The sequence below is a fragment of the Rhinatrema bivittatum genome, unplaced genomic scaffold (genome assembly GCF_901001135.1).
Source record: "Rhinatrema bivittatum unplaced genomic scaffold, aRhiBiv1.1, whole genome shotgun sequence".
Taxonomy (NCBI): domain Eukaryota; kingdom Metazoa; phylum Chordata; class Amphibia; order Gymnophiona; family Rhinatrematidae; genus Rhinatrema; species Rhinatrema bivittatum.
The window spans coordinates 466,179-492,989 of NW_021820466.1; the positions used below are offsets into that span (position 1 = coordinate 466,179).

Genomic DNA, 26,811 nt, shown 5'->3' on the forward strand with positions numbered 1-26,811 from the left:
TCTATTCAGCAAATATCCAAGCACTGCTCACAGGCACCGCTGCCACCCTGGATAGCCGGATACCATCTATTCAGCAAATATCCAGGCACTGCTCACAGGCACCGCTGCCACCCTGGATAGCCGGATACCATCTATTCAGCAAATATCCAAGCACTGCTCACAGGCACCGCTGCCACCCTGGATAGCTGGATACCATCTATTCAGCAAATATCCAAGCACTGCTCACAGGCACCGCTGCCACCCTGGATAGCTGGATACCATCTATTCAGCAAATATCCAAGCACTGCTCACAGGCACCGCTGCCACCCTGGATAGCCGGATACCATCTATTCAGCAAATATCCAAGCACTGCTCACAGGCACCGCTGCCACCCTGGATAGCCGGATACCATCTATTCAGCAAACATCCAAGGACTGCTCACAGGCACCGCTGCCCCCCTGGATAGCCGGATACCATCTATTCAGCAAATATCCAAGCACTGCTCGCAGGCACCGCTGCCACCCTGGATAGCTGGATACCATCTATTCAGCAAATATCCAGGCACTGCTCACAGGCACCGCTGCCACCCTGGATAGCTGGATACCATCTATTCAGCAAATATCCAAGCACTGCTCACAGGCACCGCTGCCACCCTGGATAGCTGGATACCATCTATTCAGCAAATACCCAAGCACTGCTCACAGGCACCGCTGCCACCCTGGATAGCTGGATACCATCTATTCAGCAAATATCCAAGCACTGCTCACAGGCACCGCTGCCACCCTGGATAGCTGGATACCATCTATTCAGCAAATATCCAAGCACTGCTCACAGGCACCGCTGCCACCCTGGATAGCCGGATACCATCTATTCAGCAAACATCCAAGGACTGCTCACAGGCACCGCTGCCCCCCTGGATAGCCGGATACCATCTATTCAGCAAATATCCAAGCACTGCTCACAGGCACCGCTGCCACCCTCGATAGCTGGATACCATCTATTCAGCAAACATCCAAGCACTGCTCGCAGGAACCGCTGCCACCCTGGATAGCTGGATACCATCTATTCAGCAAATATCCAAGCACTGCTCACAGGCACCGCTGCCACCCTGGATAGCTGGATACCATCTATTCAGCAAATATCCAAGCACTGATCACAGGCACCGCTGCCACCCTGGATAGCTGGATACCATCTATTCAGCAAATATCCAAGCACTGCTCACAGGCACCGCTGCCACCCTGGATAGCTGGATACCATCTATTCAGCAAATATCCAAGCACTGCTCACAGGCACCGCTGCCACCCTGGATAGCCGGATACCATCTATTCAGCAAACATCCAAGGACTGCTCACAGGCACCGCTGCCCCCCTGGATAGCCGGATACCATCTATTCAGCAAATATCCAAGCACTGCTCGCAGGCACCGCTGCCACCCTGGATAGCCGGATACCATCTATTCAGCAAATATCCAGGCACTGCTCACAGGCACCGCTGCCACCCTGGATAGCTGGATACCATCTATTCAGCAAATATCCAAGCACTGCTCACAGGCACCGCTGCCACCCTGGATAGCTGGATACCATCTATTCAGCAAATATCCAAGCACTGCTCACAGGCACCGCTGCCACCCTGGATAGCTGGATACCATCTATTCAGCAAACATCCAAGCACTGCTCGCAGGCACCGCTGCCACCCTGGATAGCTGGATACCATCTATTCAGCAAATATCCAAGCACTGCTCACAGGCACCGCTGCCACCCTGGATACCATCTATTCAGCAAACATCCAAGGACTGCTCACAGGCACCGCTGCCCCCCTGGATAGCCGGATACCATCTATTCAGCAAATATCCAAGCACTGCTCACAGGCACCGCTGCCACCCTGGATAGCTGGATACCATCTATTCAGCAAACATCCAAGCACTGCTCGCAGGAACCGCTGCCACCCTGGATAGCTGGATACCATCTATTCAGCAAATATCCAAGCACTGCTCACAGGCACCGCTGCCACCCTGGATAGCTGGATACCATCTATTCAGCAAATATCCAAGCACTGCTCACAGGCACCGCTGCCACCCTGGATAGCTGGATACCATCTATTCAGCAAATATCCAAGCACTGCTCACAGGCACCGCTGCCACCCTGGATAGCTGGATACCATCTATTCAGCAAATATCCAAGCACTGCTCACAGGCACCGCTGCCACCCTCGATAGCTGGAGGTCCTTATTGCTTTCCATGCTGTGCAGGATACTTCTTTTCAAGATGGCAACGTCTTCCCAAATGGCTTTCCATCCCTCTGGGTTAATAAATATGATCAGAAACGTTTTGGAAAGGACGCGTAGTCTTTGTATTTGGAGGGGATCCCTATGGATGTCTGAATCAAACTTTTGGATAAAGGAGACCTGGGGTGCCTGAGTATCCAGCTTTATAACTTAGCGAGTGCACTGTGACGTGGGGGCTGGGTATTTGCTACTTCTCACTTTACCCCAGTCATCAGTCTCTTGGACTGGTTGAAGTACTTTCCTTAAATCCCCTACTGCAACTGGACACCCAATACATCCCACCTCCTCTGAGCTCCCACCTACTTGCGGGAAGGCCTGGTTATTACCGTATAAGAAGGTCACCACACGGGCAGATCATCATCCTTACTGCCTGTAGCAGATAATGCATTATTTCAACCGGGGATGGGAGCTTCAGTTATTAAAAGTTGGCACAGGCTTGGTCTCATTAATATATCTCAACTGTTTGCTGCCTCTTCCGGCGTAATCTTCAGCTATCAGGAATTGAGACAGCAATTCTCATTACCTCAGTCAGATTATTTTGCCTTCCTGCAGCTACGACGTTTTGTTCTCAGTCGGCGGGATGATTTCCCACAGTCTGGATCTTCTAAGTCCCTTCCAGAGATGGCCCAGCTGGGACAGCACCAGCGTCCTTCAATCGTCAGCTTTTCTAAACTTCTCTTTTCTCTGGGAAGGTTCAGACGTCATCTCCACTCTTTACCAGAAAGTGGTCAGAGTGGCACCTTTAAGCTTTCCTTCTCTGAATTTCAGAGCAGCTTTCCCTGTATTCATGAACGGGAAATATTCTTTTACAGCAGACACAGGATAAATTCTTAGGGCAAGTCTATCTTACATCTCCTTATGGCGTTTCTGTCCCCGTCCAATCTGTCTAAATTATGTCCCAAATCTCAAACTGATCTTGGCACATTTTACCACTGTTTTTGGGATTGCCCAACAATCTCTACCTTTCAGGGGCCAGTTGATCATAAATGTACTTTTATCTGGGGGGGAGGGGGAGGGGGAAGTAGCTTTAGATCCAAATTGTTGGTTATTTGGGATCCCTAAAATGGTGCATTCTGTGGGAGTACGGAGACGATGTTATTCATTTGCAAAGCAGGTTTGATGGCTGAGAAAGTGATAGTAATGCACAGTCCTAGCGTGGAACATTGGTTTCAGAAAATGGTGAATCTCTTTTTGCACGAATACTTAATTGCCCGAGACATTCTAAAACGAGATTTGTAGGTATGTCACGTATCTGGTCGGGCTTCCAGGAGTATCCCCTACTGCGAGAAATATGCTAAGTATTCTGTAAAGCCGGTAAACACTTTCTCTTACTTGATTCTTAAGAACATAAGAATATGCCATACTGGGTCAGACCAAGGATCCATCAAGCCCAGCATCCTGTTTCCAACAGAGTCCAAAACCAGGCCACAAGAACCTAGCAAGTACCCAAAAACTAAGTCTATTCCATGTAACCATTGCTAATGGCAGTGGCTATTCTCTAAGTGAACTTAATAGCAGATAATGGACTTCTCCTCCAAGAACTTATCCAATCCTTTTTTAAACAGAGCTACACTAACTGCACTAACCACATCCTCTGGCAACAAATTCCAGAGTTTAATTGTGCATTGAGTGAAAAAGAACTTTCTCCGATTAGTTTTAAATGTGCCCCATGCTAACTTCATGGAGTGTCCCCTAGTCCTTCTATTATCCGAAAGAGTAAATAACCGATTCACATCTACCCGTTCTAGACCTCTCATGATTTTAAACACCTCTATCATATCCCCCCCTCAGCCGTCTCTTCTCCAAGCTGAACAGCCCTAACCTCTTTAGTCTTTCCTCATAGGGGAGCTGTTCCATTCCCCTTATCATTTTGGTCCCCCTTTTCTGTACCTTCTCCATTGCAATTATATCTTTTTTTGAGATGTGGCGACCAGAATTGTACACAGATTCAAGTGCGGTCTCACCATGGAGCGATAGAGGCATTATGACATTTTCCGTTTTATTCACCATTCCCTTTCTAATAATTCCCAACATTCTGTTTGCTTTTTTGACTGCTGCAGCACTGCACCGACGATTTCAATGTGTTATCCACTATGACACCTAGATCTCTTTCTTGGGTTGTAGCACCTAATATGGAACCCAACATTGTGTAATTATAGCATGGGTTATTTTTCCCTATATGCATCACCTTGCACTTATCCACATTAAATGTCATTAATTAAAATGTCATTAATTATCCACATTAAATGTCATTAAATGACAAAGAATCTCACTCCATTCCATCAAACCAAGGCGTACCTCAGGGTTCGTCACTTTCCCCTACCCTGTTCAATATATATCTACTCCCTTTATGCCAGCTACTCAATAGTCTCAATCTCACCCACTTTATATACGCGGACGATGTTCAAATCATAATCCCCATCTCGGACCCCATCTCTACTCTAAATTTCTGGAACAACTGCTTACAAGCCATCAACCTTCTGCTCTCTAGTCTCAACCTGGTCCTAAATATTTCCAAAACGGAACTACTGGTTATCTCCCCTAGTGACAACAACCCCCTCGCAAATAATGCTTGCACCCCATTAGCAAACCAGGTCAGAGATCTTGGGGCCACCCTTGACTCTAGAATGAATTTCAAAAAATTCATTAACGCCACAACCAAAGAATGCTTCTTCAAGCTACAGGTCCTGAAGCAACTTAGACCGCTCTTACACTTCAAGGATTTCCGTTCGGTGCTTCAAGCCATACTGTTTTCAAAGATCGACTATTGTAACGCTCTATTACTTGGTCTCCCCGCTTCGTCCACCAAACCTCTTCAGATGCTGCAAAACGCAGCGGCTAGGATCCTTACAAACACTCGTCGCAAGGACCATATCACACCAATCCTAAAAATCCTACACTGGCTGCCCATCCAATATAGAATACTTTTCAAGGCTCTCACCATCATCCACAAATCCGTCTACCAGCAATCCACTCTCCAACTCACCTTCCCACTCGAATTACATACTTCAGCAAGACCGATCAGAACTGCCTACAAAGGTTCGCTCAAGGCCCCCCCCAACAAATCATCTGTCCACAACTCTATTCACAAGCGAGCTCTTTCAACAGCAGGTCCACTACATTGGAATTCACTTCCCCAAGACTTACGCCAAGAACAATGCCATTCAACATTCAGAAAGAAATTGAAAACCTGGCTGTTCGCAGAAGCCTACCGCTGAAGGATCTCCTCAACCATCACTGTCTCTCATTCTCCCACCCCTCCTTAATCCCTAACCCCCCACCCAACCTCACCCTTTCCTTCTCCCACTGGACATACCATGCTAATAACTGCCTAGGATAAATCTATGTTTACGTATCTTATAGTTTTGGTTGATTATATATATATATTTATCTCTCTCTAATTGTTTCTTAGTTTAAATTCTGTACTGTCTTCCATTGCCCAGGTTTTACGCTCCCTGTTTAATGTAACTTTACTTTCTACCTTGATGTTAATTGGTTTCCCCTCAGTTACATTGTAAACCGGTACGATAAGACCTAGTCTTGAGCATCGGTATAGTAAAAGAAATTAAATAAATAAATAAAATAAAATAAATGTCATCTGCCATTTGGATGCCCAATTTTCCAGTCTCACAAGGTCTTCCTGCAATTTATCACAATCTGCTTGTGATTTAACTACCCTGAACAATTTTGTGTCATCTGCAAATTTGATTATCTCACTCGTCGTGTTTCTTTCCAGATCATTTATAAATATATTAAAAAGTAAGAGTCCCAATACAGATCCCTGAGGCACTCCACTGTCCACTCCCTTCCACTGAGAAAATTGCCCATTTAATCCTACTCTCTGTTTCCTGTCTTTTAGCCAGTTTGTAATCCACGAAAGGACATCGCCACCTATCCCATGACTTTTTACTTTTCCTAGAAGCCTCTCATGAGGAACTTTGTCAAACGCTTTCTGAAAATCCAAGTATACTATATCTACCGGTTCACCTTTATCCACATGTTTATTAACTCCTTCAAAAAAGTGAAGCAGATTTGTGAGGCAAGACTTGCCTTGGGTAAAGCCATGCTGACTTTGTTCCATTAAACCAGAGCTTTCCAAACTGTGTGTCGGGACACGTTAGTGTGTCGCCTGCAGTGTGCAGGTGTGTCGCGCAAGCCCGGTCAACTCTGATGCGAGTTTGGGCTTTTTTTTTTTCTAGAGATTCACTTTTATTTTTCAGTTTATGGGTTGCTTATTATTGGGTGATTTTTGCTGTCAATTGCGTTTTTTTGGGGGGCTTGGTGGGTGGAACGAGCCCAGCCATCCTTGCATTGGCTGCTGCTGCCAATGAGGCCTGGCCATGAGGAGTACTGACTGCAAGCAGCAGTGTCTGGTGATCATGGAAGGGAGTGAAGCACTTAACTGGCAACAATCAAAAAGACGAGGTACATGAGTGTGGGGGCCAGACATGTGCTGGGGGGAGAGAGATGAGTGAGTGGGGGGCAAATGTGCTGGGGGGACAGACATGTGCTTGAGGGGGAGAGATATGAGTGTGTGGGGGCCAGACATGTGCTGGGGGGAGAGAAATGAGTGTGTGGGGGACAGACAATTTGTTTTATTATTGTTTCTCATAAATTATAACAATAACATGAATCTTGGAATATATATTTTTAATATAAATTTAAGGTTTTCATGAGATAGGTTGTGTCGTGAAACATTTTATTTATGTATATATTTAAGGAAACATACATAAATTGTCGAAATATGTTTCGTTCGTTTAACCTTTAACCTCTGGTTTACTAGTAGACTGAATTACCGTGTCGTGAAATTATGTTTGTCTAAAAAGTGTGTCACCAACATGAAAAGTTTGGAAAGCTCTGCATTAAACCATGTCTTTCTATATGTTCTCCGATTTTGATGTTTAGAACACTTTCCACTATTTTTCCTGGCACTGAAGTCAGGCTAACCGGTCTGTAGTTTCCCAGATCGCCCCTGGAGCCCTTTTTAAATATTGGGGTTACATTTGCTATCCTCCAGTCTTCAGGGACAATGGATGATTTTAATGATAGGTTACAAATTTTTACTAATAGGTCTGAAATTTCATTTTTTAGTTCCTTCAGAACTCTGGGGTGTATACCATCTGGTCCAGGTGATTTACTACTCTTCAGTTTGTCAATCAGGTGTACCACATCTTCTAGGTTCACCGTGATTTGATTCAGTCCATCTGAATCATTACCCATGAAAACCTTCTCCATCATGGGTATCTTCCCAACATCCTCTTTAGTAAACACCGAAGCAAAGAAATCATTTAATCTTTCCGCGATGGCCTTATCTTCTCTAAGTGCCCCTTTAACCCCTTGATCATCTAACGGTCCAACTGATTCCCTCACAGGCTTTCTGCTTCGGATATATTTTAAAAAGTTTTTACTGTGAGTTTTTGCCTCTACAGCCAACTTCTTTACAAATTCTCTCTTAGCCTGTCTTATCAATGTCTTACAATTAACTTGCCAACATTTATGCTTTATCCTATTTTCTTCTGTTGGATCTTTCTTCCAATTTTTGAACGAAGATCTTTTTGCTAAAATAGCTTTTTTCACCTCCTCTTTTAACCATGCCGGTAATCGTTTTGCCTTCTTTCCACCTTTCTTAATGTGTGGAATACATCTGGACTGTGCTTCTAGAATGGTATTTTTTAACAATGACCACGCCTCTTGGACATTTTTTACTTTTGTAGCTGCTCCTTTCAGTTCTTTTCTAACAATTTTTCTCATTTTATCAAAGTTTCCCTTTTGAAAGTTTAGCACGAGAGCCTTGGATTTGCACACTGTTCCTTTTCCAGTCATTAAATCAAATTTGATCATATTATGATCACTATTGCCAAGCAGCCCCACCACCGTTACCTCTCTCACCAAATCCTGTGCTCCACTGAAAATTAGATCTAAAATTGCTCCCTCTCTCGTCGGTTCCTGAACCAATTGCTCCATAAAGCTATCATTTATTCCATCCAGGAACTTTATCTCTCTAGCATGACCCAATGATACATTTACCCAGTCTATATTGGGGTAATTGAAGTCTAAAAGTACATGGTGAGCAGAAACTGCACTATAGCAAAATCGCAGAATACATAGGTGCAGTCAAGAATTTAAGTCCTGACAAAGTACTCACAATCGAGTGTATAAGTACTTGTTTTTATTCTTCAATATGGCAACTCCTCTGATTCATACAGGCAGTGAGTTAATGGCGTCCCCCGACACGGTTCCCGTGTTTCGCCGCGGGCTGCATCGGGAGGGCTCGCCAATAGGGGTTCAAACAATAGCTGTAAGACATAAGTGTACATCAGGACGGCAAAATAGGACTTATTTATTTATTTTTATTTTATTTTATTTTTTAATTTTATATACCGACAGCCGTTTGCACATCGTGCCGGTTTACAGATAACTTACAAACCAAAAAATATATAGGCAAAGCCTTTACAAGGAACAGTGTGTAACAAACAATAGTAACAGAGTAAATAACTTGATAACTAAGGGAGGGAGGGGTGGGGGTGATTGCGACAAAGGAGGGGGTAGGGGGGGGGTGAGAACAGATACATGAGGAAAAAATATGTACAGGGAATCAATGGGGAAATGATATGTACATAGGCTATATACAAAATTTGTCTAAGCGCATGGCCAACAGTGAAAGAAGTGAGAAGATGTGTGCGGTTCTGCTAGGTGGCAATTTATTATGTGCAGGAGGTTAAGTGTGGGGGTTTGTAGTTCCTTCGAGAGGGTGGGTGGGGGGTCCTGTAGTGGGGGTGTTGATATGAGAGGGAGGTTGGGTTTGAGTGCTAGTAGGTGATGGTGATGATTGGGGGTATGCTTGGAGGAAGAGCCAGGTTTTGAGTTTCTTTTTGAAGGTGAGTGTGGAGATTTCGGTGCGTAGGTCAGGAGGCATGGAGTTCCACAGGGATGGGCCTGCGAGGGAAAGGGCCCTATTGGTGGTGGAGATGAGTCTTGTGGATTTTATGGAGGGGGGAATAAGGGTTCCACGAAGAGAGGAGCGGGTGGGTCTTGTGGAGATACGAGGTAGAAAAGGTGGGTTTAGCCAGTTGTAATGTTCGTTAATAATACTTTTGTGGATGAGGGTAAGGGTCTTGTATATAATTCGTGATTGGATGGGAAGCCAATGGAGATTAATGAGGGTGGGAGTAATGTGATCTTTCTTATTGACATTGGTGAGGATGCGTGCAGTAGCGTTTTGAAGGAGTTGGAGAGGTCTGATGTGGGTAGCAGGGAGTCCAAGTAGGAGTGCGTTGCAATAATCAATTTTTGAAAAAATTAAGGATTGAAGTACTGTGCGGAAATCATGGAAGTAGAGGAGGGGTTTGAGTTTTTTAAGGGATTGTAGTTTGAAGTAGCAGCTGCTAAGGATAGATTTGATATATGGTTTGAAGGTTAGTTGGTTGTCAAGTATAACACCCAGGTTTCTTGTGTTAGAGAGAAAGTTAGGAGGCTGGAGAGTGGAGGGACAGGGTATGGGTGCATGTCTAGAGGAGATGAGGAGGAGTTCAGTTTTTTGCGGGTTAAGGGCAAGGTGCATGTCGGTGAGTAGTTGGTTTATGGAGGCGAGAATGGTGTTCCATGTATGGAGTGCAGTGAGTACAGTGTTTGTGAAGGGAATGAGGATTTGTACATCATCTGCGTAGATGAAGTGTGTAATACCAAGGTTGGAGAGGAGGTTTGTGAGGGGGAGCATGTAAATGTTAAATAGGGTGGAAGAGAGGGAGGATCCTTGGGGGACGCCACAGTCGAGATTAACAGGGGGGGATGTGAAGTTGTCGGTGAGGACTGTGTAGGTGCGGTTTTGGAGGAAGGACTTTATCCAGGAGAGGGCAGTACCTGAGATACCTATACTGGTGAGAGTGTTGATGAGGATGTTATGATTTACGGTATCGAAGGCGGCGGATATATCTAGCATGGCAATGAGATAGGAGTTTCCGGCATCCATTCCTTTGATGATGGTATCGGTAAGGGAGAGGAGTAGGGATTCCGTGCTGAGGTGTTTACGGAAACCATGTTGTGTTGGTGGGAGTATGTTGGATTGTTCTAGGTGGTCAGAGAGGCGGGAGTTTACTAGTTTCTCAATGATTTTGGAGAGGAAAGGGAGATTGGAGATAGGACGGAGGTTGGATAGGTTGGAAGGGTCAAGGGAGGGTTTTTTTAGGATGGGTTTGACCACGGCTTGTTTCAGGGAGTTAGGTACCTGACCGTGTTCTAGGGAGCAGTTCACGATTTTGGAGAGTGAAGTGGCTATTGTTTTAGGAATAGCGAGTAGTAGTTTAGTAGGGATGGTTTCTGAGGGGTGGGAAGAGGGTCTCATCTTTTTTAAGATGTTTTCTATTTCTAGTGTTGAGGAGGGTTCAAAGGAAGAGAGGATGTTGGGTGTGTAAGGGGTGGGGGGGGTTATACTATTTGTGTTGGGGGAATTTTTGGTATTAGGGGTAAACTTGGCGGTGATGTTAGATATTTTGTTCTTAAAGAAGAGGGCAATTTCATTGCATCGGGTCTGTGTGGAGGGGACTTGGGGTGTAGACACGTTGGATTTGGTAAGATTTGAGACTAGGGAAAAAAGTGCCTTTGGATTGAATTGGAGGTGGTGAATTTTCTTGGCATAGTATTCCTTTTTTGTTGTTTGAATGGCGTTTCTATATGCATGCATGAGTTGGTAATAGATGGTTTTTGTGGCAGTAGTGGGATGTTTGCGCCAGTGTCTTTCTGCTGTTCTAAGTTGGATTTTTTGGGTTTTGAGTGTCTGGGTATACCAGGGTTTTTTAGATAATTTAGATTGGGTGATTGTTTTTTGAATGATTGGGCATAAGTTGTTAGCGATTTTCTGGGTAGTTTCTGTCCAGGAGGATATGGCACTATCTGCTGTCTCTAGGTCAATGTGATTTGGGATGTTGGAGCAAGCCGTAGCAAGCGTCTCTATAGGGCAGGTTTTACGAAATTGGAAGGATTTAGGCTGGGGAGGAGAGGAGGTGGAAGGGGTTGGTAGAGAGAGAGTTGTGTTAATGATGGAATGGTCAGACCAGGGAACAGGCAGGCATGTGGGGGAGTGGATGACGTTGATGAGTGAGTTGGTGAAAATGAGGTCAAGGGTATGACCAGCTTTGTGGGTTGGGGAGTGGATAAGTTGGGTAAGGCCCATTGCGTCTAAGGATGAGATGAAGGCTTCGCATGTAGGGGATTGTGGGGTGGAGTCGACATGCAGGTTAAAGTCGCCAAGGAGTATCGTGGGGATGTCGGGAGAGAGGGAGATGGTGAGGAGTTCGATGAGGGGGGAGGGGTCTTTTTCTAGTAGACCAGGAGGGGTATATATAAGGCAGATTTGTAGAGATTGTGATTTGAAGAAGCCTACTTCGTATTGGTTGGGAATATTGCAGGTTTGTGAGGTGAGCTTGAATTCTTTTTTGGCTATGAGGAGTAGGCCCCCTCCTCTTTTCTTTTTTTCGGGGGATGGAGAAAATGTCATAGGTGTCAGAAGGTAATTGGTTAATGAGGGGGGTGTCGCAGGGTTTGAACCAGGTTTCAGTTACTGCAAAGATTTCTGGTTTGGAATCAGTTAGAATATCATGGAGGAGGTGTGTTTTTTGTTTTAGGGATTGGGCATTAATGAGTAGAAGGGAAATGAGGGAGATGGTGAGGGCTTGGGAGGTGGGAGATATGGGGATGGAGGTCGGACGCCTTTTTTGAACATTTCATGTGGACAAAGGTTATAAACATTATAACATACCTGACAGCAAGATGCCTTAGAAGTGACAGGGAGCGCACTACCCTTAAACACTGACAGGTATTTAAAGCTGATTTTAGGCGCCAAATCAGGAGGACAACCCACGTGGGAGCTCACGGCCCCGTTCATTGGTTGCCATTCCTGTACTGCAGCGCTGCAGGACTATGGGAACCATCCGATCAAATAGAGAACTCTGCACAGAAAGACCACTTTAAGTAAAAAGAAACCACTCAATATCTCGGTTCAAACCCTTGGGGGATACTGAGTCTAGAGTAAAAATCCAACGTTGTTCAACCCGGCCCAGCTGTTCGGCATAGTTACCTCCTCGGGGGGGCCGTGGAAAAACCTCAAGAACACTATAAAATAAATCTGAAAGAGTGTGTGATTTTTTTACCCAGTGATCCACGAGGGGTTCTTTTTCTCGCGAATGGCGGATGTTCGAGCAATGCTCTATAATTCGAGTTTTTACCATGCGAGAAGTTTTCCCTACGTAAATCAGCGGGCAAGGACAGGTGATAACGTAAATGACTCCAGATGTGGTACAATCAGAGTACGACTGTAACTCAAAAATTCTCTTAGAAACAGGGTGGCTAAAACTGGTGGATGGAGAAGTGTGAGAGCATGCAATGCATCGGCCACATGGATAATGGCCAATTACATTATCCAGATTTCTAGACACAGGGATGTCAGTATGGATCAATTTATCACGTAAATTTTTGCCTCTACGGAAGGTGAATCTAAGGGGGCCTGGAAACAAAGTGTGTAGAGATAAAGCCTCCCAGTGTCTACGGATCATTGTAGTGATCTGCCGGCTGAGAGTCGAAAAAGGCAAAATGCAATTTGTAACTGACTGATCATCCCGGGATGATGGTAAAAATAATAAATCACGATTCGTATGTAAAGCGCGCTTCATTGCTCTTTTAACAACATACCTCGGGTACCCACGTGATATAAATCGAGAGGACATGATTTGGGCTTGTTTAATAAACTCGCTCCTGGTAGTACACAGTCTGCGAAGCCTGAAAAATTGCCCTGTGGGGATGTTCCTTCGTAGTGTGCTAGGATGACAGCTGTTAAAGGCCAAAAGGGTATTCCTGTCAGTTTCCTTACGGTGGATGGTGGTCGAGAAGTGGCCACCGTCCACCGAAACAAGGACATCCAAGAAAGCTATCTGGGTCCGGTGTGTGCAAAAATTAAACTGTAAATTGGGATCACACGTGTTGAGCCAATCAATAAACATAAAGAATTGGATTTCCGTGCCTTGCCAGAGTAAAAAAATGTCGTCAATATAACGAAGCCACACTGGTACATATTGAAAACCTTCACCTTGGTACACAAATAAGTCCTCAAATTCGGCCACAAACAAGCAGGCCAGACTCGGGGCCATTGTAGAGCCCATTGCGGTCCCTTTAATCTGGAGATAGAATGTGTTACCAAACCGAAAGAAATTTTTGGTAAGCGCCAATGTGGCTAACGTGACTAGCAGGGAGGTGGGGACACGTTGTGGGCCAGCACGAGAATTCAGAATTTTTTCTATAACTTGTAAAGCGGCGGTTTGAGGGATACTTGTGTACAAAGACACAATATCTAGCGTGACAAAAAGAAACGGCTCGCTAGGGACTGGTGTGTTATCCAAAATAGTGATGAAGTGTGCAGAGTCCCTTATATATGATCGGATGCGGGGCACAAAAGGTTTAAGGAACAAGTCCACAAATTGGGACAAGGGTTCTAAAAGCGAACCAATACCTGCCACAATTGGACGACCAGGCGGGTCCTGTAAGCTTTTATGTACTTTAGGCAACGTGTAAAAGACTGGTGTAATGGAATGCTCTTGTGTGAGAAATTTAGCCTCACGAGGGGTCAGAATATGACGGTCTAATGCTGCTTCAACCACCTGTTTAATTTGTTCAAGCAACCGAGGAGTGGGATCCTCGGGTAATGGAAGGTAAAAGGAGGTATCGTTAAGTTGTCTCAAGGCCTCAGACATATACTGGTTTTTATCCTGAATAACAATGCCTCCACCCTTGTCAGCGGGTTTGATAATAATAGACAGATCTTTACATAATGAAGAAACGGCCTGATGTTCAAATCTGGAAAGATTAAACTGAGTATAATGCCGGCTTGAAACAAGATCCGTCATATCCTGATCTACCAACCGCTCAAAAGCCGCAATGAGTGGATCACCAGGGCCTGGAGGCACCCATCTAGATCTCATACGGACTAAGGACATATCAGGGCTGGGTGGAGCATCCGCAAAAAACAATTTAATCTTTAGTAACCGGCAAAAACGGTATAGATGTATTTTTAAGTCAAATAAATTACATTTCATAGTAGGCACAAAAGAAAGTCCCTTAGACAATACTCCCAATTCGGAGGCAGATAAGAGTCGTGAAGATAAGTTAAACACAGCAGGAAGGAAACTGTAAGGAAACTGTAAGGAAACTGACAGGAATACCCTTTTGGCCTTTAACAGCTGTCATCCTAGCACACTACGAAGGAACATCCCCACAGGGCAATTTTTCAGGCTTCGCAGACTGTGTACTACCAGGAGCGAGTTTATTAAACAAGCCCAAATCATGTCCTCTCGATTTATATCACGTGGGTACCCGAGGTATGTTGTTAAAAGAGCAATGAAGCGCACTTTACATACGAATCGTGATTTATTATTTTTACCATCATCCCGGGATGATCAGTCAGTTACAAATTGCATTTTGCCTTTTTCGACTCTCAGCCGGCAGATCACTACAATGATCCGTAGACACTGGGAGGCTTTATCTCTACACACTTTGTTTCCAGGCCCCCTTAGATTCACCTTCCGTAGAGGCAAAAATTTACGTGATAAATTGATCCATACTGACATCCCTGTGTCTAGAAATCTGGATAATGTAATTGGCCATTATCCATGTGGCCGATGCATTGCATGCTCTCACACTTCTCCATCCACCAGTTTTAGCCACCCTGTTTCTAAGAGAATTTTTGAGTTACAGTCGTACTCTGATTGTACCACATCTGGAGTCATTTACGTTATCACCTGTCCTTGCCCGCTGATTTACGTAGGGAAAACTTCTCGCATGGTAAAAACTCGAATTATAGAGCATTGCTCGAACATCCGCCATTCGCGAGAAAAAGAACCCCTCGTGGATCACTGGGTAAAAAAATCACACACTCTTTCAGATTTATTTTATAGTGTTCTTGAGGTTTTTCCACGGCCCCCCCGAGGAGGTAACTATGCCGAACAGCTGGGCCGGGTTGAACAACGTTGGATTTATACTCTAGACTCAGTATCCCCCAAGGGTTTGAACCGAGATATTGAGTGGTTTCTTTTTACTTAAAGTGGTCTTTCTGTGCAGAGTTCTCTATTTGATCGGATGGTTCCCATAGTCCTGCAGCGCTGCAGTACAGGAATGGCAACCAATGAACGGGGCCGTGAGCTCCCACGTGGGTTGTCCTCCTGATTTGGCGCCTAAAATCAGCTTTAAATACCTGTCAGTGTTTAAGGGTAGTGCGCTCCCTGTCACTTCTAAGGCATCTTGCTGTCAGGTATGTTATAATGTTTATAACCTTTGTCCACATGAAATGTTCGGCTATAAGTCCTATTTTGCCGTCCTGATGTACACTTATGTCTTACAGCTATTGTTTGAACCCCTATTGGCAAGCCCTCCCGATGCAGCCCGCGGCGAAACACGGGAACCGTGTCGGGGGACGCCATTAACTCACTGCCTGTATGAATCAGAGGAGTTGCCATATTGAAGAATAAAAACAAGTACTTATACACTCGATTGTGAGTACTTTGTCAGGACTTAAATTCTTGACTGCACCTATGTATTCTGCGGTAATTGAAGTCTCCCATGATTACCGCACTACCAATTTGGTTAGCTTCCCTAATTTCTCTTAGCATTTCACTGTCCGTCTCACCATCTTGACCAGGTGGACGGTAGTATACCCCTATCACTGTAGTCTTCCCTGATACACAAGGGATTTCTACCCATAAAGATTCAATTGTGCATTTAATCTCATACAGGATGTTTATCCTGTTGGACTCTATGCCATCCCGGACATAAAGCGCCACATCGCCTCCCGGGTGCTCCTCTCTGTCATTGCGATATAATTTGTACCCCGGTATAGCACTGATGGTCTCTCTTGTGTTAGTTGTGCTGGATTTCTTTTGCCCTTCTGTTTATCTCATCCTATGATAGGGCCTCCTTCAGCACAAGGCCTGTTTTTACCACAGGGGCGGGAGGAGACATTTCATTCAAACACTCCAGGTCTGTTCATTTCACTAGCTCATGGGGGCAGAGTTGATGGACTCACTGACTCTTTTCTAGCGCATGACCCTGTGCAACTTTGATTTGATTTTCTTTCATATGGTCCCTTGGGGGGGGGGGGGGGGAGATTGCTTGTTTGATTGCTCCCACAAACCGTGTATAATATGTAGCAACCACAACTGATGTTCAGATACCGTTATTCCTAATGTGTGTTTGTTCATTTAAAAATCTAATAAAAATATAAAGAGCTGAAAATAGGGCTCTTCAAAAACACAAAGAACGTAACTCAATTAGAAGAAAGGAGTCTTTACATTGACACTTAATGAACTAAACCACCACATTCTCAAATAATTCCCACTCAGATATCCTCAACCTAAAGTGAAGAAGGATTATTTCTGCATCATGAACTATGCCTGTCACTCTCCATGGCATCTACTATTCCTCTTTCAAGTATCGACCTGAGTCAGGAATGTATTGATCTGACCCCATGAATGTACAGAGCTGTATTATGATGTCTCTTATGAACCGTTGTGATCTTTAATAGGAATGATGATATATAAAAGGCAAAAATAATTAAATGGAGCGATGTTGCAGTTGTGTCTCGAGCATCAAGGATAATTGGTTATGGGGAGTAACTGGTGAGGCGTGCAGGTCACCCCCATGCACGCTTTTCTTCATCTCCATCCTCCAGCCTTTAGGGATCCACAGTGTTTATCCCATGCCCCTTTGAAATCCTTCACTGTTTTCATCTTCACCACCTCCTCCGGGAGGGCATTCCAGGCCTCCACCCTCTCCGTGAAGAAATATTTCCAGACATTGATTCTGAGTCGTCCTTCCTGGAGTTTCATTTTGTGACCCCAATTTCTACTGATTTCTTTCCAACGGAAAAGGTTTCACGATCGTGCAACGTTAAAACCTTTCAGGTATCTGAAGGTCTGTATCACATCTCCCCTGCACCTCCTCTCTTGCAGGGTGCACCTATTAGATCCTTCAGCCTCTCCTCATAGGGCTTCCGATGCTGACCCCACACCATTTTGGTCTCTTCCTTGGACCGCCTCCATCCTGTCTCTATCCTTTTTGAGATATGAGAACCAGTACTGAACACAATACTCCAGGTGAGGCCTCACTGAGGGCCTGTACAAGGGCATCACCACCTCCTTTTTCTTAATGGTTATTCCTCTTTGCAGCCAGCACTTTTCTGGCTTTAGCTATCACCTTGTCACATTGCTTTGCTGCGGTCACCCAAGGTCCCTCTCCCAGTCCATGTACATCAGTCTTATATCCCCCATCATACAGCTCTTTGGGATTACCGCACCCCAAATGTATAACTCTGCACTTCTTGGCACTGAATCCCAGCTGCCAAATCCTCAACCAGTCTTCAAGTGTCCTTAAATCACTTTTCATTTTCTCTACTCCTTCAGGTATGTCCACTGTGTTGCAGATCTTAGTATCATCCACAAATAAGACACTTTACCTTCTATCCCTTCCACAATGTCACTCACAAAGATAGTGAACAAAATTGGTTCCTGTGACACTCCACTTAACACCATTTTCGCTTCAGAGTAGCTTCCATTTACCCTCACACGCTGTCTCCTGTCACTCAACAAATTTGTAATCCATTCCAAAACCTTGGAGGCTACTTCCAAAATTTTCATTTTATTTACAAAGCTCAATGCTCTGACAGAGCTGCAAAAGAAGCTGCAGATGTTCATTTCCAAAGTTCCTTCCTTGCTGTTTCTAAAAAGATCTGTATCTGTCTGTCCCCTGATCCCTCCAGTCCTAGAGGTGACAGGCTCTGTATCCCTGCACCCATCCCCTGATCCCTCCAGTCCTAGAGGTGACAGGCTCTGTATCCCTGCCCCCATCTCCTGATCCCTCCAGTCCTAGAGGTGACAGGCTCTGTATCCCTGCACACATCCCCTGATCCCTCCAGTCCTAGAGGTGACAGGCTCTGTATCCCTGCTCCCATCCCCTGATCCCTCCAGTCCTAGAGGTGACAGGCTCTGTATCCCTGCGCCCATCTCCTGATCCCTCTAGTCCTAGAGGTGACAGGCTCTGTATCCCTGCGCCCATCTCCTGATCCCTCTAGTCCTAGAGGTGACAGGCTCTGTATCCCTGCTCCCATCCCCTGATCCCTCCAGTCCTAGAGGTGACAGGCTCTGTATCCCTGCACACATCCCCTGATCCCTCCAGTCCTAGAGGTGAAAGGCTCTGTATCCCTGCACACATCCCCTGATCCCTCCAGTCCTAGAGGTGACAGGCTCTGTATCCCTGCACACATCCCCTGATCCCTCCAGTCCTAGAGGTGACAGGCTCTGTATCCCTGCTCCCTCCAGTCCTAGAGGTGACAGACACTGTATCCCTGCTCCCATCCCCTGATCCCTCCAGTCCTAGAGGTGACAGGCTCTGTATCCCTGCCCCCATCCCCTGATCCCTCCAGTCCTAGAGGTGACAGGCTCTGTATCCCTGCTCCCATCCCCTGATCCCTCCAGTCCTAGAGGTGAAAGGCTCTGTGACCCTGCACCCATCCCCTGATCCCTCCAGTCCTAGAGGTGACAGGCTCTGTATCACTGCTCCCGTCCCCTGCTCCCTCCAGTCCTAGATGTGACAGGCTCTGTATCCCTGCACCTGTCCCCTGAGCCCTCTAGTCCTAGAGGTGACAGGCTCTGTATCCCTGCTCCCATCCCCTGATCCCTCCAGTCCTAGAGGTGACAGGCTCTGTATCCCTGCCCCATCCCCTGATCCCTCCAGTCCTAGAGGTGACAGGCTCTGTATCCCTGCTCCCATCCCCTGATCCCTCCAGTCCTAGAGGTGAAAGGCTCTGTATCCCTGCACCCGTCCCCTGAGCCCTCCAGTCCTAGAGGTGACAGGCTCTGTATCCCTGCACCCGTCCCCTGCTCCCTCCAGTCCTAGAGGTGACAGGCTCTGTATCCCTGCACCCGTCCCCTGAGCCCTCCAGTCCTAGAGGTGACAGGCTCTGTATCCCTGCTCCCATCCCCTGATCCCTCCAGTCCTAGTGGTGACAGGCTCTGTATCCCTGCTCCCATCCCCTGATCCCTCCAGTCCTAGAGGTGACAGGCTCTGTATCCCTGCTCCCATCCCCCGATCCTTCCAGTCCTAGAGGTGCCAGGCTCTGTATCCCTGCACCCATCCCCCGATCCCTCCAGTCCTAGAGGTGACAGGCTCTGTATCCCTGCTCCCATCCCCTGATCCCTCCAGTCCTAGAGGTGACAGGCTCTGTATCCCTGCTCCCATCCCCTGCTCCCTCCAGTCCTAGAGGTGACAGGCTCTGTATCCCTGCACCCATCCCCTGATCCCTCCAGTCCTAGAGGTGACAGGCTCTGTATCCCTGCACCCGTCCCCTGATCCCTCCAGTCCTAGAGGTAATGGACACTGCCTACATTAACCCATCCCAAGCTCTCCAGTTTCCTAAATGCTTTTTACAATAACTATTTTCTATCTTGTTACAGTTGGAAGTTTGGTATATTTTCTATTTTCCTCTTTCCCTTATTTATTTACTTACTACTTCAGGCAAGCTGCTGGAATTTCATTAGTCCGTGCAGTGTGCATTTTGGCCCATGCACAACATCTGGAGTAACTCCCCATTTTTGTACCCTGTGCATGTGAGCATCTGTGTGAGCCCCAGCATGAACAGTGATTGAAGTCCTGTTTTCTCAGACTTCTGTTTGGGAACCAATCCCCACAGGTTTGGGTACTGTGCAGCAAGGCACAGGAGCTGGGCATCCAGATGTTCAGGAAACAGTTTTAGTAGGTTTGGTAGCTGTTTTCTAAATTTGTGGTAAGAGGTTGCTGAGTGTTGGATTAAATATGGGGAGTGATGCACTCTCTAGTCAGGACAGCAGAGAATCAAAGAGGGAGGAGACATAAGGTGACTTGGATGAGAAGGGATTATGCTATAAATCAGTGAAGTGTTTCTGGCTGCAGCTGGGATATAGAACTGGGCAGACTGGATGGGACAATTGGTCTTTATGTGCTGTTTTATGCTGTTCCTGTGTATTAAGGTCTCTGTCTGCAGCTCAGAATAAAATATTCACACGTGTGCCACTAGGTGGCGATGGTGCTTCTCGTCAGACCCAGGACAATCAAACTTCATCTTTCCTGGGTGCCCTGCACGTTGGTCTCAGACAGCTGAGGCAGTGTCGCACTGTGTAAAAACAGGACAGGCAAAGGCCCCTCCTGCACATGCAACAAAATCCTCGTAACAGAAAGCAGGCGAGCAGCCTGCAACCACGTTTGGACAGCAACAACCCTTAGCTTCTTTTATTTGTGCTGTATTATCTTGTGGATCTCTTATTTATATTTGGGGGGGTTTCTAACTCATTTTGTCAGGCGATTCGTCAAGCCTGAACAAATAAGATAAATGCGTGCAAAGAAAATCCTCTCTCTCGAAGAGAGAAAATGAGAAATAAAGGGGTCTGTAGGAAGAACTGCCCCCCCATCCCCAGCCCCCCCCAAACGGGGTTCCATAAAGAATAACACTGCCCACCTCCCAGTTCTGATCACATGAAGAACTGACCCCTTTCCCCCTCCTTATTGGGGGGCGATTCTGCCTCAAATCCATAGAAAGTAAAATGGTAACTCCCAGCAGGAGGAGGATAAAGCTGCTCGCATTTACCCAAGGTGCAAGCCTGAGACTAGCGGAGCCTGCAACATCTCACTCTCTGCATACTGACCTGCTCTCTGTCCACTGCCCCGCTCGGATGAAGCTTTACATCCTGAAAGGCAACAAATGCCATAGGTTAGTCCAATGGGGATCTGGCCTGCAATCTGTTTGCTGACCTTAAACCCCTGTAAATTGTCCTTTCCTTTCTGTCATACAGGGGCAGTTACTCAGCACTGTGGTGCTCTCCCTCCCGCTGTGCGGTGCTGTGTACAGAGAGCGTCCCGGTGCCTCTCACTTACCTGCCAGGACTATTATACCCAGAATGACAGCCAGAGATAGAGCAGTAAGTAGCACCAGAGTGATCACGGGCACGGGAAACCTTCTGAAGAGGATGTCTGCCTGTCCTGAAACACAGAAAGGAGAGAGAGAGAGAGAGAGAGTGAGAGAGAGAGAGAGTCACTGGTTGTAAACAGACCTGGAACGGCTTTGGATCATCTTCACATCTCTCCAAGGAAAAGCCTCATAACCTGCTGAGTGTGCAAGAGGGCGGCAGCTTCCTGACCCCCTCACTCCTGACACAGGACCCACACACTGTGCAGCCCTCTCAGTGCCAGCGCTGTGCCCACGTGCCCCTGTTCCTACTGCTTATTATCCTCTCTTATTAACAGCTATTTTATTTCTTAGAACTGTTACTTTGAAGAGGGTTAGGGATTGAGAGGATAAACTGAATCATCTTGTCTTAGGACCGCTCTCCTTGGCTGTAAGGTCTCTCTTGCAGTTGCCAAGCTCACTCCAGGTGCACTGTGCCCAGGCTTCTGATGACAAACAGCAGTGAAGCATCCCCCAAGTCACTGAGGTTCTTAAAAGGGGACTGTGGAAGCCTGGAAAGAGCTTTATAGTGTTTGAAACCTCACGGTCACTTCTACCACTGAACTGGAACCAGAAGAGATTTAGTGATTTCTATTGATGGAATAATGAAAAAATGGCAGCTCTGAGACTTAAAACAAAAGTCAGTGAAAAATCCATGGGGCTTTGTCTGCATAAATGTTTTCCACTTGTCACGAGTCAGTCCCTGAATCATGGATTCAGCCTCCATGAGGTATAACCAGTCCTAGCTTGTGAAATGAAGCCTGGGAACGAGGCTTGCAGTTTATCTAAGGGCAGGATTCGCTATAGGCTACAAGTTATCTGTAACCTCCCATCTTTCTTTGTGTAACCCACCCTGAGCTCACCTTTAGGAAAAGGCTTAGAAATAAATAAATCTTAAGTATTCCCTCTGCCAAGAGCTATTTGGATAATAAAACTGAAAGAATAAATAATTCTAAGCAATTTAACATAAAAACATCAGAATATACAGAAGCAGAAAAACATGAAGGACCAGATCAATGTTAACATGGACCTGATGAGTACCTGCCTGCGCATGCCTGCTCTGTAACCAGCCCTACCCTCGCCTCGAGGAGTCACAATTATGAATGTCACTTTATATCATGAAAGAATAAATAATTCTAAGCAAATCTAACATAAAAACATCAGAATATACAGAAGCAGAAAAACATGAAGGACCAGATCAATGTTAACATGGACTTGATGAGTACCTGCCTGCGCATGCCTGCTCTGTAACCAGCCCTACCCTCGCCTCGAGGAGTCACAATTATGAATGTCACTTTATAACATAACATAACTCAGTGACACAGAATGACGGGGCATCCAGTCTGCCGCGCAAGCTTCTCATGGTAGTAACTGCCGCTCCGTGCAGGTTACCCCCAGGCCTTCCTGGTAACTCAGACAATGCTGCTTGAACGTGGCCATAAACGCAGTCCTAACGTCTGCAGATCAGTATCCCAGAGCATAAAAGTCAGGGCTTGGTGCCGGTCGTCCTCTGAATCCAATTCCTCTCTTACCCCCGCTGTGATCTATAAATGGGACCAGGGCACAGACAATGAGCAAATAAATAAATGAAGCTGGTGGTGCACCCGAGCCTTTAGGATCCCCACACCCAGGTCCTGAGAGAAGTGACCTGCGTGGGGTCTGGGACACTGAGCTGCGTCTCTGGCTAATTCTCAGGTTCCCCCAATAGAGGGGATCACAGCCAGTGCAGACCCCAGAGGCTTTTCCTCTCTTTGGGCTGCATTTTCGGAGGGTTTACAAGGGACAGGTGAGGTGCGAAGGTCCCAGGGCTTTACTAAAGGGGCGGGAGGTGTGGGTGGGGTAGGGGCGGGGTCAGAGGCTGCTGGCACAGTGGGGAGGTAGGGGAAGGGAAGGTAGGGAACAGGGAAGGCAGCGGGCTGAGTGCAGCCCCTTGCACATGCCGACCCCCGATTTTATAACTTGCCTGAGGTAATTCCTGTCAGGATACAGGAGGCAGGGAGACCTTTTAAAATCTACCCCATTGAGCGCTGGAAGCTTAAGAGCATTTTGCAAACAAAAGATCCCCAAGAGAGAGGGGGGTGGTAACAGCAGGGCTCTCCCAGCCAAGACACCACCCTGAGTGCCACTGTCTCAGCAGCTCTGAAGTTATCCACCACGGTGTGCGCTGGCAAAACTGAAAACCAATAAAATGCAGGGAGAGAGCCATCCCCATCCCACCCCCCAAATAATATCTTATGAAAGGCCCTGTCGGGCTGTGCCCTCCTCATCCCCAACTCCTCAAATATAAACAGGAATCCCCCCCCCCCCCCTCATCCCAGGGCATCAAAATCATCAAAGCAGGCTGTGCGCTCTCTTGCCCCCCCCCCCAGTGTTTACTACATGGCAGTGCCCCCATCCCCTTCCCCCGACACCTTAGATAACTTTGCCCTGCTCCTGGCGCCTCCGCTCTATGAGAAACTGAGCTGGAAGCCTATGATTACATTAAGTTTATGGCTCTGGTGCTGCCTCTAGCTCTGGTGAGATTAGAACTCGCATCTCCAAGTTTCAGAGCTTTCCATCTGTGCTAAACTGCTGAAGGAAACGTTACCATGAGACAGCGCCCAAACCACGAAAATAAGGAAGCTCCCACCACAGTGCAACGTCCAGGACCTCATTACTGGAAGTAGCAAGAGATTGCTCAATCGTGGAGTCTGATTCCTCCCCTATCAGTGAATGCACAGCCTGCATGGGGACCTCCGAGCCAATCTGGTCTGCAGCCCGGACTTCACATCCTTTCCCTCTGACCCCACCCTCATAGCTCCGGCTCCAGCACTGCTGTCATTAGCAGGCAGTGACCCCAACCAGAGCAGGGCAGGGAGAGTCTCAGGTGTGAGAGTGAGGGGAGCAGTAAGGCAGTGACTGCCCCTCTCCTCTCTCTGAGGGTCTCAGGTGTGAGAGTGAGGGGGAGCAGTAAGGCAGTGACTGCCCCTCTCCTCTCTCTGAGGGTCTCAGGTGTGAGAGTGAGGGGGAGCAGTAAGGCAGTGACTGCCCCTCTCCTGTCTCTGAGGGTCTCAGGTGTGAGAGTGAGGGGGAGCAGTAAGGCAGCGACTGCCCCTCTCCTCTCTCTGAGGGTCTCAGGTGTGAGAGTGAGGGGGAGCAGTAAGGCAGCGACTGCCCCTCTCCTCTCTCTGAGGGTCTCAGGTGTGAGAGTGAGGGGAGCAGTAAGGCAGCAACTGCCCCTCTCCTGTCTCTCTGTCTGAGGGTCTCAGGTGTGAGAGTGAGGGGAGCAGTAAGGCAGTGACTGCCCCTCTCCTCTCTCTGAGGGTCTCAGGTGTGGGAGTGAGGGGAGCAGTAAGGCAGTGACTGCCCCTCTCCTCTCTCTGAGGGTCTCAGGTGTGAGAGTGAGGGGGAGCAGTAAGGCAGTGACTGCCCCTCTCCTCTCTCTGAGGGTCTCAGGTGTGAGAGTGAGGGGAGCAGTAAGGCAGTGACCGCCCCTCTCCTCTCTCTGAGGCTCTCAGGTGTGAGAGTGAGGGGGAGCAGTAAGGCAGTGACTGCCCCTCTCCTCTCTCTGAGGGTCTCAGGTGTGAGAGTGAGGGGAGCAGTAAGGCAGTGACTGCCCCTCTCCTCTCTCTGAGGGTCTCAGGTGTGAGAGTGAGGGGGAGCAGTAAGGCAGTGACTGCCCCTCCCCTCCCTCTGAGGGTCTCAGGTGTGAGAGTGAGGGGGAGCAGTAAGGCAGTGACTGCCCCTCTCCTGTCTCTGAGGGTCTCAGGTGTGAGAGTGAGGGGGAGCAGTAAGGCAGCGACTGCCCCTCTCCTCTCTCTGAGGGTCTCAGGTGTGAGAGTGAGGGGGAGCAGTAAGGCAGCGACTGCCCCTCTCCTCTCTCTGAGGGTCTCAGGTGTGAGAGTGAGGAGAGCAGTAAGGCAGCAACTGCCCCTCTCCTGTCTCTGAGGGTCTCAGGTGTGAGAGTGAGGGGAGCAGTAAGGCAGCAACTGCCCCTCTCCTGTCTCTCTGTCTGAGGGTCTCAGGTGTGAGAGTGAGGGGAGCAGTAAGGCAGTGACTGCCCCTCTCCTGTCTCTGAGGGTCTCAGGTGTGAGAGTGAGGGGAGCAGTAAGGCAGTGACTGCCCTTCTCCTCTCTCTGAGGGTCTCAGGTGTGAGAGTGAGGGGAACAGTAAGGCAGTGACTGCCCCTCTCCTCTCTCTGAGGGTCTCAGGTGTGAGAGTGAGGGGAGCAGTAAGGCAGTGACTGCCCCTCCTCTCTCTGAGGGTCTCAGGTGTGAGAGTGAGGGGAGCAGTAAGGCAGTGACTGCCCCTCTCCTCTCTCTGAGGGTCTCAGGTGTGAGAGTGAGGGGGAGCAGTAAGGCAGTGACTGCCCCTCTCCTGTCTCTGAGGGTCTCAGGTGTGAGAGTGAGGGGGAGCAGTAAGGCAGCGACTGCCCCTCTCCTCTCTCTGAGGGTCTCAGGTGTGAGAGTGAGGGGGAGCAGTAAGGCAGCGACTGCCCCTCTCCTCTCTCTGAGGGTCTCAGGTGTGAGAGTGAGGGGAGCAGTAAGGCAGCAACTGCCCCTCTCCTGTCTCTCTGTCTGAGGATCTCAGGTGTGAGAGTGAGGGGAGCAGTAAGGCAGTGACTGCCCCTCTCCTCTCTCTGAGGGTCTCAGGTGTGGGAGTGAGGGGAGCAGTAAGGCAGTGACTGCCCCTCTCCTCTCTCTGAGGGTCTCAGGTGTGAGAGTGAGGGGGAGCAGTAAGGCAGTGACTGCCCCTCTCCTCTCTCTGAGGGTCTCAGGTGTGAGAGTGAGGGGAGCAGTAAGGCAGTGACCGCCCCTCTCCTCTCTCTGAGGCTCTCAGGTGTGAGAGTGAGGGGGAGCAGTAAGGCAGTGACTGCCCCTCTCCTCTCTCTGAGGGTCTCAGGTGTGAGAGTGAGGGGAGCAGTAAGGCAGTGACTGCCCCTCTCCTCTCTCTGAGGGTCTCAGGTGTGAGAGTGAGGGGGAGCAGTAAGGCAGTGACTGCCCCTCTCCTCTCTCTGAGGGTCTCAGGTGTGCGAGTGAGGGGGAGCAGTAAGGCAGTGACTGCCCCTCTCCTGTCTCTGAGGGTCTCAGGTGTGAGAGTGAGGGGGAGCAGTAAGGCAGCGACTGCCCCTCTCCTCTCTCTGAGGGTCTCAGGTGTGAGAGTGAGGGGGAGCAGTAAGGCAGCGACTGCCCCTCTCCTCTCTCTGAGGGTCTCAGGTGTGAGAGTGAGGAGAGCAGTAAGGCAGCAACTGCCCCTCTCCTGTCTCTGAGGGTCTCAGGTGTGAGAGTGAGGGGAGCAGTAAGGCAGCAACTGCCCCTCTCCTGTCTCTCTGTCTGAGGGTCTCAGGTGTGAGAGTGAGGGGAGCAGTAAGGCAGTGACTGCCCCTCTCCTGTCTCTGAGGGTCTCAGGTGTGAGAGTGAGGGGAGCAGTAAGGCAGTGACTGCCCTTCTCCTCTCTCTGAGGGTCTCAGGTGTGAGAGTGAGGGGAACAGTAAGGCAGTGACTGCCCCTCTCCTCTCTCTGAGGGTCTCAGGTGTGAGAGTGAGGGGAGCAGTAAGGCAGT

At 47.9% G+C, this 26,811-nt stretch overlaps 1 protein-coding gene across 2 annotated transcripts in view; it reads right to left on the reverse strand.

Moving 5' to 3' along the window:
• Nucleotides 1-26,811, reverse strand: part of LOC115081657 (C-type lectin domain family 2 member D-like) — a 48,782-nt gene that overhangs the window by 19,571 nt on the left and 2,400 nt on the right. The window contains exons 2-3 of one of the 2 annotated variants that reach the window (XM_029586081.1): nucleotides 21,201-21,305; nucleotides 20,972-21,013 (exon numbers count right to left, since the gene is read on the reverse strand). In XM_029586081.1, the coding sequence (XP_029441941.1) occupies nucleotides 20,972-21,013; nucleotides 21,201-21,305 (147 nt within the window). The remainder of the gene's footprint in view (nucleotides 1-20,971; nucleotides 21,014-21,200; nucleotides 21,306-26,811) is intronic. The other variant, XM_029586082.1, reaches the window with a different exon arrangement.